Source organism: Oxyura jamaicensis, chromosome 9 (genome assembly GCF_011077185.1).
Source record: "Oxyura jamaicensis isolate SHBP4307 breed ruddy duck chromosome 9, BPBGC_Ojam_1.0, whole genome shotgun sequence".
Classification (NCBI taxonomy): Eukaryota; Metazoa; Chordata; class Aves; order Anseriformes; family Anatidae; genus Oxyura; species Oxyura jamaicensis.
This window is the reverse complement of record NC_048901.1, coordinates 23,898,778-23,914,772: the sequence shown is the minus strand read 5'-3', so window position 1 is coordinate 23,914,772 and position 15,995 is coordinate 23,898,778. Positions and strand designations below refer to the sequence as shown.

General features: G+C 44.5%; 1 protein-coding gene across 1 annotated transcript in view; it reads left to right on the top strand.

The window, feature by feature from the left end:
* Window positions 1–2,308: 2,308 nt before the first annotated feature.
* Window positions 2,309–15,995, top strand: part of LOC118171350 (schwannomin-interacting protein 1) — a 134,299-nt gene continuing 120,612 nt past the window's right edge. Inside the window, exon 1 of the mRNA XM_035334391.1 lies at window positions 2,309–2,438. Coding sequence (XP_035190282.1) covers window positions 2,430–2,438 — 9 coding nt within the window. The 5' untranslated portion in view covers window positions 2,309–2,429. The remainder of the gene's footprint in view (window positions 2,439–15,995) is intronic.

Here is a 15,995-nt window from a genome sequence, read left to right as displayed (position 1 = left end):
GCGCGAGGCATCTGCAGAGGCTGGGAGCTGGCAAAATAAGATGGATGATCCTCCCCTTCCCGGGTCTCCCAGGCATCGCTTCTTCTGTGCAATCAGAGCTTTCATCCATCTTTCTAGCCCTGATGCTTTGTCTTGGTTTTGGCTGAGGTTACTTGCAGGTGGTGGAGCTCGCTCCTCGGTCTTCGTGTTGGTTGTCAGAGTGGTGCAAGTCAATTGAAGCTGGAGGTCCTGCTTTGCTCCCAGCATCTACAAGGTCCCCACGTGCCCGTGCCCAGGGGGGCAGACAGCCCAGCTGCCCTCTATCCTCTCTGCCCTCTGCTCTGTCTGGAGCTGGAGGTGCAGCATCTTCCAGGTTTCAGCCATTCCTTCCTCCCACTGATGCTCCATACCCATTTCCTGCACTGTGTAGATAAACCCATGAGCCCCATCTTCAAAGTGCAGTTTGCCAATGGTTTTAGACAAAGCACCCAGCACCAAGATGGCCGTGGTGGTACATGGACTATCCAAATCACAGCTTTGGCCACGTGGCTGGACCAAGCACTTCACATTCTGAAATGCCTGATTGTCCCTATCTCATTAGGCTAATGATGCCATTAGTGCCAGGCTATCCACCTGCAGAAACACCCTTATCCCCTGGGGAAAAGTGCCCATGGGCAACGCAAGCCAGACAGCAAGCTTTTGGGGAGCTGCGTGCCGGGGGCTGCGTCGTGGCGGCTGGGCTGCCTCCCCCTGCCCACCTCCCCAACACAATCCCCGTGCTGCAGCGGTGGGGACACCAGGGCTCTGGTGCCCGACAGCCACTAGGAGCCTTGTGAGCCTGACGTGGGCACAGCTGACACCTTTCAGCCGCCCCATCTGCAGGACTGGGTCCAAAAACCAGAGATGAATCCAATGTCGCACCACACTGACATGAAGGATGTCGCTGCTTCTGTTTATCCAAAAATAGGAGGCAAATACTTTGCTCTTTGTCTAGGAGATCTTCTGTTTTCCTCGGCACTGCCTTCTGTGTCACTAATGAATTCGTGTTTGTTTGTTACTGTTTGATTTTCTTCCCAGAGAGGACTGATTTATTAATAGGAAGAAAACAAGCAATAGAGAATCCCTCCAGTTATTTAGCCTAGCTTGACTTCTTACTCTTCTTTGTTAGCTAAATTAAAAGCAATCCAAATCTACAGGAACCTTACTTCTAATTTTGAGAGCTGTAATTATTAGTAGCTATATTTACCAAGACACTGTCTGAACTTGTAACCAGATTTTAAATTAGTGCATTATCAGTGCAGGGAATAAAAGAAGCTGAATTTGGCTATGCAGTTTAACCCACACTGCGTGGCGCCTCCTTTCCCTTTTCATGCCAAGGAAGTGTTTATTTACAAATTTCTTTATGAGTTGACATTCATTTTGCATACGCTCCAGCAAAATATCTAAACACAGCAGGCTGCGCATTCCTGAGACGTTCTGGGGCTGGGGTTCAGCACGAAACACCAAATGTACCCATTTTCATGAAAAACACATTTTTTTATATATATTTCCTGCAGGGTCAGGTGTACACACTAAGTGATCTTGGTTACCTCTGCCTTACAGAGTCTTCTGTTTTGTGTATGAAAAACTTGTGACTAGCAATATTTCTTATTTCAACTATGGGTTTGGGTGTTTTGGTTCTATTGGCTTAAAAAGCATAAATATTTGGACAAGCTCAGTCTCAATGTGCTGACACTTTTGCCATGTGCTTGAAAACATGTGAATTATCTTTATAAAATGGATTTTAGCTTCCTGGTACTCCTGAAAACCCTGAAAACAAATTTGCTTCTGTGCCTAAGCAGTGCTATGAACCACTGTGAATCCACCTGGAGACAGAAAAGGAATTCGAGTTACCTCTGTGCCAGACGTAATAACCTTCACAGCAAATAGCTGAGGGAATTGCCCATCTGAAGTTTGTGCTGGCATCCTGGCTTGTAGATATATATATATCTGTGTGTGTGTGCGCACCTACCGTGCTGGTTAATTTCTGATCCAGCATTGTTCCTGGATGAGAACTATAAAACGAGCTGAGCTGCAACCTGCACATCTTTGCAGAACGATTAGAGCAGGATCCAGACCCATCTGTAAATCCGAGTTTCCCTTCATTTCCATGGCTATACGTCTCTGAATGACAGCGAATTCATTCCTACGCTGGAGAGTTGCCAGAAGTTTCTCATCTCGCTGTCTGTGGGCTGCTCGCTCGCTCGCGCTCTGGCTCTTTTTTTTTTTTTTTTTTTTTTTTTTCTTTGAGGTTTTCTGATGCCTATAGAGTGAGCTCAACTCCAAGGTTTGCAGCTTCGCTCTCGTCTGCTATTCTGTACAAGGCAGCCTGGGCGCCGCTACAGTCGGGAGTACGGCGTGAACGTCAGATTTCTCTCTCGTTTCCCTGCAGGTGACTCAGAAACTTCACAATGCGTCTGGTAATGTATTTCATTTTCTAAATAAACACCGAAGCGTTTCTCTTGTGCAGCTTTGTGAGCTTTCGGATAGACGAGTTTCCTTAGAACTAATTAAATGAAGCGATGTCGGGGGGCGGCGGATGCCTACTGGGACATGGATGCTGTTTGTTTTACTTGCCAGCCAGAGATGTACAGGCAGATTTCCTCGAGGAATCTTAAATCAAGCAGCACTTTTTCCTTTAGATAAGGAGGCTTGCACAAATACAGATTAGCAGATGCAATTCATAACGTGCACAGAGCTGCCGTAAGTTTATGAGGGAAACTGAAATTTAAGACTGTATTATACTGTAGGCTCAGAAACGAGAGCATCTTCTTCATGTGATAACGATTTATAACGGTGCTCGGAAAAAATGCCTGAGGTTTCGGAGGGCAGTGGTCATGCTGCTGTTGCAGAATTCCTCTAGGTTTAACTGCCCTTTTATTTTTGCTCTGCAATTATTGGAAAAAAAAATGTGGCTATGGTTCATGGGGTAACCCTACAGGGCTTTTAAGCCTCGGTATTCAGCAGGCATTTCAGCTATTCTAACTACGAGCCCTTGAATAGTAAGCAGATCAATGTAGGGCTCCTGTAGCCCAGAGTTCAGCTGTTTGTCAACATGTAAAACCTCACGGATTTTGCTGTGTGCAGTTCAGCCAGACTGCTAGATTTGTATGAAGTCATTCAGGAAATGCTGCACGGACCAATCCTGGCTATGACAACGGTCAAAGAAATGAAGTAATTAATCTCTGATTGATTTTTTTTGGCATTCCTAAGACAATAGTTGTAATAGGCAAAGATTTATTTCAGGGGGGCTAGTTTATGCATTTAATATCAGGGCTCTTTTTAGATCAGGTTCTGGTTTTCTTCCTTTAGAAATACTTCCCCCAAGACCAGCTTACACCTGGTGCAAAACTATACATCATTTCACTACAATGCAGAAATAGCCCATGAGGCTTTTTCATTTTCTTCTCCCTACAAGCAGACCACTTACATGTTGTATGCGTCATTAAAAAGCTATCCATCAGAATGCAATGCATGGAAACGAATACTTGTAAACACCACAGGGTAACAAATAAAACAAGGTGCTATTAACTCTACAGAGAGATAGTAGATGGAGACATTTCTGAGACAGCCCATCGGAGTTAAAGCTGCCTGTGGATGGTAGCACAGGCATTTCATCGCGGGGCCCGGAGGCAGCAGGTGAGGCTGCATCCTGCCCAGGGGACACCTCCCCGCGTGGCATCCTCTGCTCCTCCTAATTCAGTGGGAGAGGAGGAGGAGGAGGTTTAGCGTGTTGGTATTGATGTATCTGACATGGCACAGAAGATATGGCTCTTAGCTCTAGTGTGGGTGGATGTAAATAAGCAAATATTGAATTATAATCACTACAAAGCTAAAATTAATCTGAGCTTTTATGTTTTCCAGGACAACTTGTCAGACAATGTAAACTAATTTGCCAAATTGCACAGGAAAAAAGAATGCATTAGGAATATCTAATTTACCTGAAGCTGAATGTATTTTGTTTCCCTTTACTGCCTGCTTCAAGTTTTTCAGCCTTTTGATAGGCTTGATGAGCTCTATAGGTAGTCTTATACATGAGAAAAGTACATAAATAATTCACCTTAGTAGTAAGATGCTGGAATTCACTTGATGTTCACAAAGCAGCACTGTAAAGCCTCAAATATGGTGCCAAATATTTTTTTTCACCTGCTTGCACTCTGCATTTAAAGGTACAGATGCTATACGTGACCCTCACTTGCTTTAAAGCCCTGCCCTGTTAAAACTCCAGGTTTATTTGCTTAAGGGTCCTGCAGGTTCTTACTCTTGTGGTTTGTGTAAATCCAAGGAAACAATCTATAAATACACAGGTTAGATCATCTCTTTTGTGTTTAAAACTGTGTGTGGACCTGAAACACAGAAACGTGACTAAATTCAAGGAAAACGTGCGCACTTGCAGCAATTTCCCTAGATGCCAAGGAAAACACAGTAACCAAGGGCACTGTTTGTTGGTGTGCTCTCTGAAGGTGATGTATGGTTTCAAAATGCCTGTAGTTGTCGCAGACCTGTGGCTGTACCTACACTTCCCTGCAGAAGCAGCATTCAACATGTGGAGAGCCTGGGCTGTAGCAGTGCTGTCAGGAGTTTAGCTGGGTTTTGGTCGGCGGACAGATGAGGTGGGCCCTTCTCTGAGTCCAGCAGTGGCTAGACACGGGGACATTTTCTCTAGGTAAGGTCAGGTTCTTCAGAAAGTACGTGGTGTTTTTTTTGAGGAAAAAGTGCTAGGGGAGATCTCTGCTGGGCAGGAGCAATGATGAGCTCTCTTCTTCAACATCTCTGTGATAAAGACGGAGTCAATTGGACTTAGAGGATTCTTCATTTAAAGGTGTGTCAAGTCAGTGAAGACAGACAACCTAAACCAGTCCTCAGGAAAGCTGTGGGCAGTGATAAAATGGAGTTGGTGGAACCAGGCTAACGTGATGTGGTTTGTACAGAGGAGCAGAAATGGGCATTAAATTGGACTGGCCCATCTAGACGGAGCTGTTGGGTGGCAAAAAGGAGAGAAGCTCCCAGCCTGGGCGGTTGTGTCCCATGTGTACAGATGCCCTGAAGCAGCAGGCCTCAAGGCGGTGTGGCTGCCTTTGGAGATGGTGTTTCTCTTTGAGCATCCACCTCGGCTGCCCTTTGGCTGCGGGCAGTCCTCCTGCCAGCCACCATGGCTCAGAGGAGATGGCTTTTGGGAAGACATGGAGTGAAATACGTATAGCTTAGCTAAACAGGGAAGGGTAGGGAACAAAAACTGCTCACCAGTCTGAAACTGCACAGTTTTTGAGGAAGGGAGAGGAATTATTTATCATATTATGAAGAGACATAATGAAAAAGAAGATAAAGGCATAGTTATGCTGAACAGAGGAAAACTTTCCTGCTGTAGGGTCTTTTTTATGGTATGCAAAATACCCTCTGCAGGGAGGCAAATGAAACTTTACTGCTTTAGCACTGAAAAAGAGCCGTGACAAGCTCTGTCCCTGAATGAATATGGCATATATTGGATCAGGCAACTCAACTCATTTTTTAAATCTCTATTACCATTCCATGGCAAAAGAAATTTGTAGTAAAACTTGAAGTTATTTTCAGAATTCAATGAGGTGTTTAAATAGGGCTATTAAATTGTAAGTGTTTAAAACACCTATAAAATATAGGCGTTCAACAGAACTGTTAAATGCAAAGCGTAGCTGAGGTGCATTTCAACTCCAGCAATGCCGTCCAACCTTCCCAGTAAGAGATGAGACTGATAAAATCAGGAGAACATAGTAAAGTTCTCCAGTAACTCTTGCACAGGTCAGCGAATATTGTATCTGGATGTGGAGATCGGTGCAATCAACCCTCCGTGCCCAGTTTTAACTGACAGATCTGAAAACAGCTGAGTTGCTTAAATGTGGAGGCGTTCCCAAGAAAGTGCTCCCAAGCCCTCTGCCTGTCCGAGGGGTGGCTGCATGGTTGCCAGTCACTTTATGGAGTTCCCAGAACGTATTTGTGCAAACGCTTTGTATGACCAGCACAATTCACAGCCACTCCCTCCAGGAAGAGATTGTGCTGAACTTTCTCCTAGACAAACAGCACAGGAACAAGAGGAAACCAGAACCATCCAGGGTATTGAAGCAAGGTTTAGTTTTGCAGCCATCCTGACTTCACCTCCCAAGGGTTTATGAAAGTGCATGGAGCTAGAACTAGGCGAGATTTCTGTTGTAATGACTTTGCTGCTTCACCTGCCCAGGCTGTAATGAGCCCTGGCTGGGCTGCAGGAACCTGGCAGTGGGGTGGGACCTGCCGCTGCTTCCTTCCCTGCCTGGCCCCTGGTGAGAGCTGGTGGCTCCAGGAGCTGGGCTGGGCAGCTTTCCCCTGCTGCTGCTGGATGCTGAGGTTGTCCTTTGTCTTCTGTTGTTGCTCCAGAGTGGAGGTGGGGAAAAAGAGGTAAGAACCCCCTCTTGATGGGGCTGGGGGAGCTGCACCCCTTTGCAGGTGAGGGGTTTCCTGTAGCTATTTATCTTTCACGTTTGTGCCTTAAAGTGTGTTGGGGGAAAAATACGTAACTTGTCTCATAGAAACATCCTCTGGGCAAAGGAGAGGAGATGAGTGCTTTCCTCCAGCACTCCCTGCCTGCGTGGGTCCCAGGACTTGGAGTGCTGCTGCATTTACCCCATGGCTCTCTGGCGAACAGCCTTCCTCCCCAGGCTGCGATGGGAATGGGAAAGATGCTGAGGTTAGGCAGGACCTGCCCAGGCAAACTGGGGAGCTGAAGCAGGGGATTTGGTTCCCTCTGTAGCTCCAGGGCAAAATGTTTTTTGGTTCCTGCACCAAAGATGTGCTGGGTAGTGCTGTGCCTTGTGGAGCAGCTGCAGGGGTTATCCACAGTCAACTTAATTGCAGATAAACTAATACTTTTTGTAAGCTGTTCTGCAGTTACATTTGAGTGAGATGTGATATGGTGTAGCGCTGTAAAGCCTGATATTAATTTTTAATAATCTTTGGATATGCTTTTGATGGATGCCCTCTGTAGAATATTAGTCCTTGTCCTTCAAAGCCCCAGCTTTCCTGCTGGATAAGCTGTATTGAAGCATACGTCCTGTTCCAGGTGCTTGCAATCAGCTCGTACTTGTTAGGAAGTAAATGGCAAGAGCTGTGCAGCTCATGTCCAGAGGCATCTGTGGTTACAGCTGGTCAGGATGGAGGCTTCTGGTTACAGAAAACAGAAGTTGTTCCTAGTCTGATAGGAGTGTTTTGATAAGCTCCTAAGGAAAAGTAAGATCAGTTCATAAGAGACGGAAAGATACTTTTTTCCTTTAAGGATATTTTTTCCATTTTGTAGCCTTTTCTGTACTTGTTTTGTTAGCTAGACCACAAACACCTTTATACAATGATAAAATATGTCCAAAAAGGCAGATTCATACAACTGTTAGCTCTAAGAATGACCAGAGATGAGGAAAATCCTTTCAGAATGACTGTTTCCTCCTCCCTTCCCCCTGAAAAGTTCTGCCGTACACTCACCCACATTAGTGAGCCCTAAGTCTGGTATGTTAATTTAGTGCATCTTGCTTATTCTTGATGAGCATGAAACAAATTAGGGCATGTTAACATCTACTGCAGCGCTGCCTCAGGTTGCCTCTTGGCAGATATCCCTGCATCAATTTCTGCCGCACCGAAGGTAGCTGAGATTGATCTTCCTCTTGCCGTCCTGGGCATAATCCCAGAAACATTAGGCTTGGAAATCTCTCAGCAGAAATGACTGGTGATTACGCTCGCTGCCTGCCAACGCAGCCCTCACCAGGAAGTGGCAGGGATGACGGTCACACCTCGACAAATGGCCTGGTGGTCGGAATTCGTGTCGGTTCGGAAACAGGCTATTTGTGTGCGTGCACCAAGCCCAGCAGCTCCTGTGGTCTCTGTTCCTCATCAGTGCGCTGTTCTCTGGGTTGACCGCTCCTGAATAACCAACATTGACCACTTCTGAATAACCAACAGCTGCTGTGGTGGCACCTGAGCACCGGTCAGGCCTTCCTGTGAAGGGGCTCAAGCCGCTTGTGCTTTTTGCTGGTCGCACAACATAGAATATTGCAGGCTTTCCTATTTAACCCAGGAAATAATTCTCATAAAATATCAAGGAAAAAAAATCTTAGCTCAGTGGTAATAGATTGTGGTGGTGCATCATAAGCTGTAAAACAGCAAAAGAGAACCAAGGTTATGTTCTCTGTGGGCTGTTCCCATTACCAACCTCTTGGTACCCACTGTGGATATGAGGGTGTGCCTGCGTCACCAGCTGTAGGACTTCTCTTCCCCTTTTTGTTCTCGTGTCCTTCTCCAGGACGAAGCTGCAGCTGCAAAGGTCACCAGCCGTCAGATGCTACGAGTCAGTGTTGTTATCCTTGGAAGAAAATTGCATCACTTAAGCTAATTACCAAATGGCATTTCTCCTCTGAAAAATTGCATACCTGGGCTCTCTAGGAACACAGAGTGCAAAGCTTTGAAAGCGAAGTCATTCCGAAGGCTTTTTGAGCAATGAGATTTTGTTAACCCGCTTCCCAAGGCACAATCGAGTGTAGCTGAATAATGGCTGTACAGGCACGACCTTCCCTCACAACCGCCAGCCCTCGTGCGTTTAGTATTTCGTGAAGCAGGTTTGTGCAGCAGCTAATGTCAAGTCATTGCTCAAGGAGGTGCTGGAGTTACTCCCTGGGAGGGTGAGCTCATCTCTGCTCTTGCTTTCGGGCTAGGGGCAGGCTGGCTGGCCCGTGGGAGCTGATGGGCAAAGCAGCCTGCCTTACATTTCTCAGCCTCGTGGAAAGCAATAGATGAAAATGTTTGGGTTTCAGGGGCAGTTTTGCAGACGTCAGGCGGCAGAGGTGGTTGGGAGCACTGGATGCTGTGCAGGTTGGAGGGGAGCAGGTGGAGCAGCTTGTGATGCTTGTGCATTAGCTTTTTTAAATGATTTATTTTTTTCTTTGAGAGGATGGGTGAAAGGACTGCTCACCTTTTCACGTGTCCCAGCAATTTACATCTTGCATAAATTCCTGCATAAGCCTGGCTGCTAACAGCAGTGGTATAACCCAGTAAAGTTTGGTCCTCTTTCTGAGGACTTTTGGGGTATTTTAAAGCCAGGTCCAAAATTCTTAATTTGTCCAGTTCTTTCATGTGACACTTCCTATCAGAACATCCTTCATAATAAAAAAAAAAAAAAAAACTCTCCTTATCAGTACAAATAAACAAATTTTGAAGGCAGCAGTAAGCAAAATAAATTATGTAGCCACAGCTCTCGTTTGTCAAGCCAGGAGGTTGTCCCCAGGTCTCTGGTGTGAATCTCAAAGGCAGGTTTTGGAGTAGCTTTATGCCATCTCAAAACAAACAAACAAAACCCCCCAAAATTGCAGCAAATGATGGAGAGGGAAGCTTGGCTAAAATCACACTCCACAGATCTGCAGGGCTTTTTGCCACAGACTCGCTCACAGGGTTGGATTAGGTATTGTTGATGTGGCTTCTTGCTTCACACTTTTAATGAAAAATATATTTCTGTCCTTCTCTGTTTGCAGAGGATAGCTTACAAACGTGAAGTCCAAAGGCTCAAAAGTCCAAAGGCAAATAAAACACCGATATTTACTGCTGCTCAGATAAATTGAGTTTCATGACATTTGGTGTTTTGCTTTACAGGTTTTAAACGATAATATATTGTCTTTGAAGTATCTTACAAATTACTAAAACTGCATGAGATTGTGTAAGTTAATCATAAATTTATAAACTGCCATTTGAAAAACATTGATTTTCCTTTTCTAATATGGAATTATATCTTCTGTTTTGAGAGATTTCTTCCCATCTCAAATTACGTGAAGGTTAAGGAACGAAGAAATAGAAAGTAAAATTGGAACCTTTGATGTCAGTTTTCCTCTATTTTTATCTTTCTCTCCTTACCATTCCAAGATTTTCATGCAATTACTAAGGACGACATTTCTCATCCTTAGTTAAAAACGAGCTCACCATCTATTACATTTTATACAATTGCTGTATCGTCTAACCATCCAGATTTACCAGATACTATGTATATTTTACTGGCAGTGTGCAGTCTTCAGGAGGAAATTAAAAAAAAAAAAAAAAAAAAAAAGATAAAAAACCATTCCTCTTATTTCCCTTTTGTTGCATTCCAACAATCTGGCTCTTGCTGGAGCTGCAGGCTCGGGGTGCTGTGTGGCCATCGTGCAGCCTCTGCCCACTGCTGAGCCCTGCCTCCTCCCAGCGAGGAGCTCCAGGCCTGCTGGGTGGGAGCGTGCCTTCTGCTCATCCTTGAACTTGCTGCTTCTGCTGCAATGAATGGCAGTATCCTGCCCTGATTGTCACTTACCTACAGTCCCCATGATGTGCCTTCCGACGGGGGCAGCTCCAGCGCTCCCGCTTGGAAGGAGAAGCTTTCTCTAGAGCTTGGCCATTGCGGTGACTTATCTCCAGGGTGCTGAATCTCTGTGAGCTATCCTGGATCCAATATTCCTGCCACACAAGTGTTGCATTCAGATACAGCAGGGATGTGAGGGATCTGGGCTGGTGTCCTTCTCTTTCCCTGCCTGCCTGGCAGGGCCCTGTCTGTGGCACTGTGTGGGGCAGGGGTGCTCTCTGGTTTAGTTCTGATTTTATTTTTTGTATCCCTCAGGTCACAGTGCAAGTAACTTAAAATCAGACAAGGTTTGCAAATAAAGCTGATTATACCCTCCAGTTTCTTTCATGTTTCATTTGTAAACAGTGTGTTTAATCCGGCCTCCACCCAATTTCAGTGTTCTTTATGGTCTCCATTAGGTTTGACTGATTGCTGTTAACATCTGCAGATCTTACCCCTTTGCTTATCCCTTTCTCTATATCAATAATAGAAGTACTACCATGGAGCCTGTGAGATCAAGCTGTGAAAGTTTTGCTCGTTTTATTCCTGAATGCTGCACGTGTAAGTCCTGATATTCGAGCAGGGAATTCATTTTCATGCCATCAGCTCAACTACCCCCCAGCTACCTCCATTATATCCCTTTATCAGAATATTATTTACATTTATTAAAACACTGTTGGACTATGTTTTTCTAAGCTAGCTTCTTCTTTAAAAAAAAAAAAAAATCAACCAACTACTTTGAGAAATGTATAGGCACTTTGGATAAACTTCCCATTAATACTTTAAACCACTTGAATTTAACCTATTTTAAAGTATTTTACATGCTCATATCTGAATAAATGAGCACTTCTTTAAGCAAGCTTTTGTTTAAGATATCTGCAATCTGGGCTTCTATGGAAATACGTGGTTGCAGGATGAGAGTTATTCCAGGTGATTCTGCATTTGTTCTCTGTGGCAAATAGTCTTGATTCTGGTAAAAGGTTACCGGATTTTAGGCATATCTTCTCTCAAAGAATTTATTTTCCTTGAGCAAAAGCTTGTTGCGCGAGGGTAATTTGGTACCAGCAGCACTCCTGGAAGGACAAGTTCTGATTTATATGGAAATAAGTGGCAGAGCAATGTTGTTTCCCACCTGAGGAAGCATCACCCCTGCCGTTCTGTCCTCGTGCTGAATGAGGCTGCTCCTGCTGGTTCTCGCTGCAGACATCGAAATGCTCAGAAACTCGATGTCCTGGCCCTTCTGTACCAAATCAAGTGCTCGAGTTGCTGTGGAGCTGTGCTTTGTGTTGGAAACACGTGTTATTGTCACTGTCTGGTCTATACAATGCTCATCTGGATTTTAGGTGTGTTAATGTGATGCACAAAATATGTGGGATCTCATCATGTAAGAGAGTTTTAAACAAAACAAAAGTGATGAGCAGAAACCCAAAAGCTTCTCGTTCTCACTGAGGTTAATGCTGATTTTTCTGTTAACCTTCCCAGGAACAGGCTAAGGCAAACACTGCGAGCATTGGAAACTCCCTTCAGAGTATTTAATACCACACTAAGAAAGATGTCAGTGTCACAGGAAAAATTAAGTATATCTTTTTTTGGGCTTAATTCTTGTAGTAAATCTGACATCCTGTCAGAAATCACACAGCAGCTGAGCGATCCTCGGGCTTTCTAAGATCCATATGTGACCGTCGGGCTCGTCTGGCATGCCCTGCCTGTTTTTGTGAGGCTGAAGGCAGGCCGTGCAGGTAGGCTCCTCTCCCAGAGATGGAAGTCACCTTTGCTGCCTGCATAGACAGTGGGATTTTGCTGCTTAAGTTCTGTTGGTGATTTTCAAATGCAACCCAAATAGCTGAAGCCAACCATCCTCTCTTGTGTTACTTTGTCTGGATGCTGGCCTGGTGTGGTTTTGCATCCTCCCTTAGTGTGATGGGTGGGAAAACCCGACTGGGTGCAGAATGGGTCCTGCTGTCAGAGTAGTCCTTTGGGGTCAGTGGGCAACTTCCCCAGCTCTTTCTTGGGCTCAGAAAGGCTTGTAGATGGCCCACGGCACCTTTGTTGTTGCTTGTTTACCACCTTTGCTCCTTGAGAGGGATGCGTGTGCCCCCAAAGCCTGACTGGAGACTCGCTCGTGGGGGTGCCCATGGGTGCTGGGGCAGCGTGGTGGTGGGTGGGTGGGCAGCAGAGGCCCTGTTTGGCATCGGGAGCATGAGGGGAGCAACACTGAGGCCTCAAATTCTGCTTCAGAAACATGAAAGCACTCAGGAGATGACAGTACGACGTTGGTCTGACCACTTTTTGGTTTGTGTTTCAGTAAACTATTAGTTTGGTTTCAAACTCCTCATCCCTCTGATCCCAGGAAAATGGGGTCTGCTTGCACACGAAAACAAAAAGCCACACTGGGTAACGTTAAACTGGGATGTCCAAATTGAAATGGCTGTCCCAGGCATAACAATCGGTCTTAAATTATCCGTTTAAAAACATGCAGCCATAACTTTGCCTGCTGCTAATTGAAAACGATTCTCTGTGGAGGCCTTAGTTAAAAGCAGCATTGCAGGAAACATGTGGACATGAGATACGACTAATTGTAAAGTGATTGTGACTTTGGGCAAACTTATCCTCTTGCGAAGCCTGAAAGAAAGGTAACATCATCTCTTGCTTAGTACGAAGAGCACCAGCAAATTAATGTCACTGAAGCAGGGAGTTTAATGGCTGTTCTGCAAATTAAAAGCTACATTCTCCTTACGTTTATGATGTGAAGTAGTGTTCCTGAGTGGAGCGGAGTAATTAAAAGTAAAACAGAGGCCTGAGGATGATGGATGTGACCCGTGGCGCTCGCATGCTGAGAAGTCTGTGTGATTTTTTCCCAGCAGAAGGTAAATGGGAGATTCATCATCAGGACAGCAAACATACCCAGCCGGGGGTGGGGGATGCAATCACGTATTGACCTGTCACTCTAAGAAGCCTATGAATATTCTTACACGCATTTTAATTTAAAATATTGGTTTTATTGTCAGTCGCGAAACTTCAGGTTCACTTCATAAGCAAAGCAATGAGTTCAGTGATAGATGTGCCCCGTCAGACTGGGAGGTGTTCTCTGCGGGAAGATGAAGCGGCCTAAGACACTGAGTGCTAGTGGAGCCTGTCACAGCCCCAAAAATAACAGCATTAAGTAATTTAGCGTCTTACATTTATAATTGAGTATGACTTACCCAGTGATCTCTGACAGCGTAAATTGTATTGTACTACAGGAGCTCAAACCAGTGGACAAGATTAATGGTCATATAATGGGAGGAGATGTCTGAAAACACTTTCTTCCTACAGAAATTAAGAAGCATTAATTTAGACATAAAAAGCATAAATGTTTGAAGACATTGGCTTCCTAGGAGTGATAACATGTATAATAACAGCACTTTTCAAGTTTATTACTGTTTTCGGTATCACAGATGGCTGCAAATTGTAGGGCTCTCTCCTATTGTGTCTTTCCCCTCTGCCAAATTAACAAAAGAATGTTAAATCTTGGCTACCCTTAATATAGTGCATATGTTAACTATGGAAATTGCTTCATTGTGCTGCTAAATTGAAGGAAGCAAGACAAGATGTGGGGAAATGTGTGTGTTTCAGTTGGTACTGGGTATTATTTTGGGATTCAGACTTATGTTCTGCACATAGTGGGGCTCTTTGGCAATGAGTACATTTGCATTTCATGTTTGCCAGCACATTTCTGTTTTGAGTGCTTTCATGTTTCAGTTGCTACTGGGTATATTTCGGGACAGAAACTTATGTTCTATATAAACCGGAGCTCTCTAGAAGGTGAATAACTTCGTATTTGGCAGAAAGTTTCTGTTTTGAGTGATTTCATCCCAATTGGCCATGCAGACACACATTTTTCTGATCAATGTGTTGCTTTGAATTATAAAGAGGAGATTGCCCTGATCTCAGTCTGGCTTCTGCTGATGGGGGAAGCAGAGTACGAACAAGTCCTGCAGATAAAGTAGGGCTATAATATGCTGGAGGTTACAGCTGGCACGGCCCTATTTCACTTGTTGCACATCTTGGAAAGTGTGTAGGCGAGACAAGGGTCTGCAGACAGATGAAGAGCAATATCCTAGCTAATGGACCTGAATGCTACTGGGGGATCTTGTCTTCCGAGCTTGTCTCAATGACAGCACTTGTGTGAAGGTCACTTCAGTCGTGTGTTTAGGAAATCCTGGTGTGATCTGTGGTTTTCTGGATGCTCAGTTTATGACCCTGGGGCCTGAGGACTCCCAGTTTCATCTCAAGACTGAAATCCACGGGTACACCCACATGTTCCCCAGTTGTCCCTCCTTCCCTCCCCAACACGGATGGCATACTATAAATGAAGGGAAAACTTTGCTCTTGCTCTCACCTCTGAATGACTCTAAGAAAAGGCAATTTCTTCCCCAGAATGGGTAATGAAATGCACTGATGATATTGCGATGAGCATATAAGAAAGATCAGAAAGAAGAGAAATGATTCAGAGTGAGGTTTGAACTGTGTGTTCAGAGATGTTGATTCCCTCACCAAATAATGAGGAGAAAACAAGCCGTGGAATAGTTTTGTCTGTTATGAAATAAAAGCTTTTTTTTGTGGAATATTCCTATTTTCAATGACCCCATCCTATGAAATAGGGTGGGAAGGAAGAACTGGGTTCTGTAGTGTAGGTTTTTGGCATTTTTTAAGCAAAAATTCAGGAATGTGTGAGGGGGCTGAGTGTTTGGGTTAGGCTACTTTGATTCAGGCATTTAATTTCAATAACTTTTAATTCTGACATTTAGCCTGACACCAGCTTTGTGCTATATGTATAAGGTCTGAGAACTTTCCACTCATCCCAGCTTTCCAGGCAGGTGTGCAAGTCACATCTCTGCTAGTTAATTACGAGTATCTCTGGATATTTGTAATTTCTTCCAAATAGACCTGCCTCTGCTATGGGGAAGTGGTTCCTACTTCTCCCTGCCTCTGGGCTCGGAAAAGCAGACCCTTGTGAGAGCATTGCCGCTTTGCTCTACACTGCTTTAATGTCACTTTTGTGCAGCTTAAGTTGTCCTACTAAAAGTCTTGAATCATGTGTTTGGCACTTCCTTTTTCCTCATTTTAGGCTCAGTGGGAATAATTGCATTACCTTTGTCCACGATTTCTTGCAGAGTGAGCAATTGGGCTTTCTTGCAGCCAGTCGCCCTTGGTGTTCAACAAAACATAGCTCTGGTTTTACTTATTACGCACCTCAACCATTGTGAGTTTTGACTTGCCAGTCACAGGGACATTTTCATGCCTGTGCCCATGTGTGCATTGTACAAGTCTGAGCAAATACGTTGGTCTTGACGCAGATGTCCTTTCAAATCCCATCTGCAGTGGGGGTCTGACCTCCTGAAGATCCTAGTGGCTCTCTGAGATTTTTCTTAGTTTATTTGGAGCTGCAGGAGCATGATTTTCCAAATGAAGACCAAAGTGCTATTCAAAACCTTACACAAACAGGTTTCAATAGTTTCAATGACGAAATATTTTCAGGGAGGTATATTGCATTTTCTTGAAAGCCAATAAACAGAGATCTAAATGTTAAAGCTGTTTAAATAATAAAGAATTAATTACATTTTGCATAGGGATAGAAAGGAAGAAG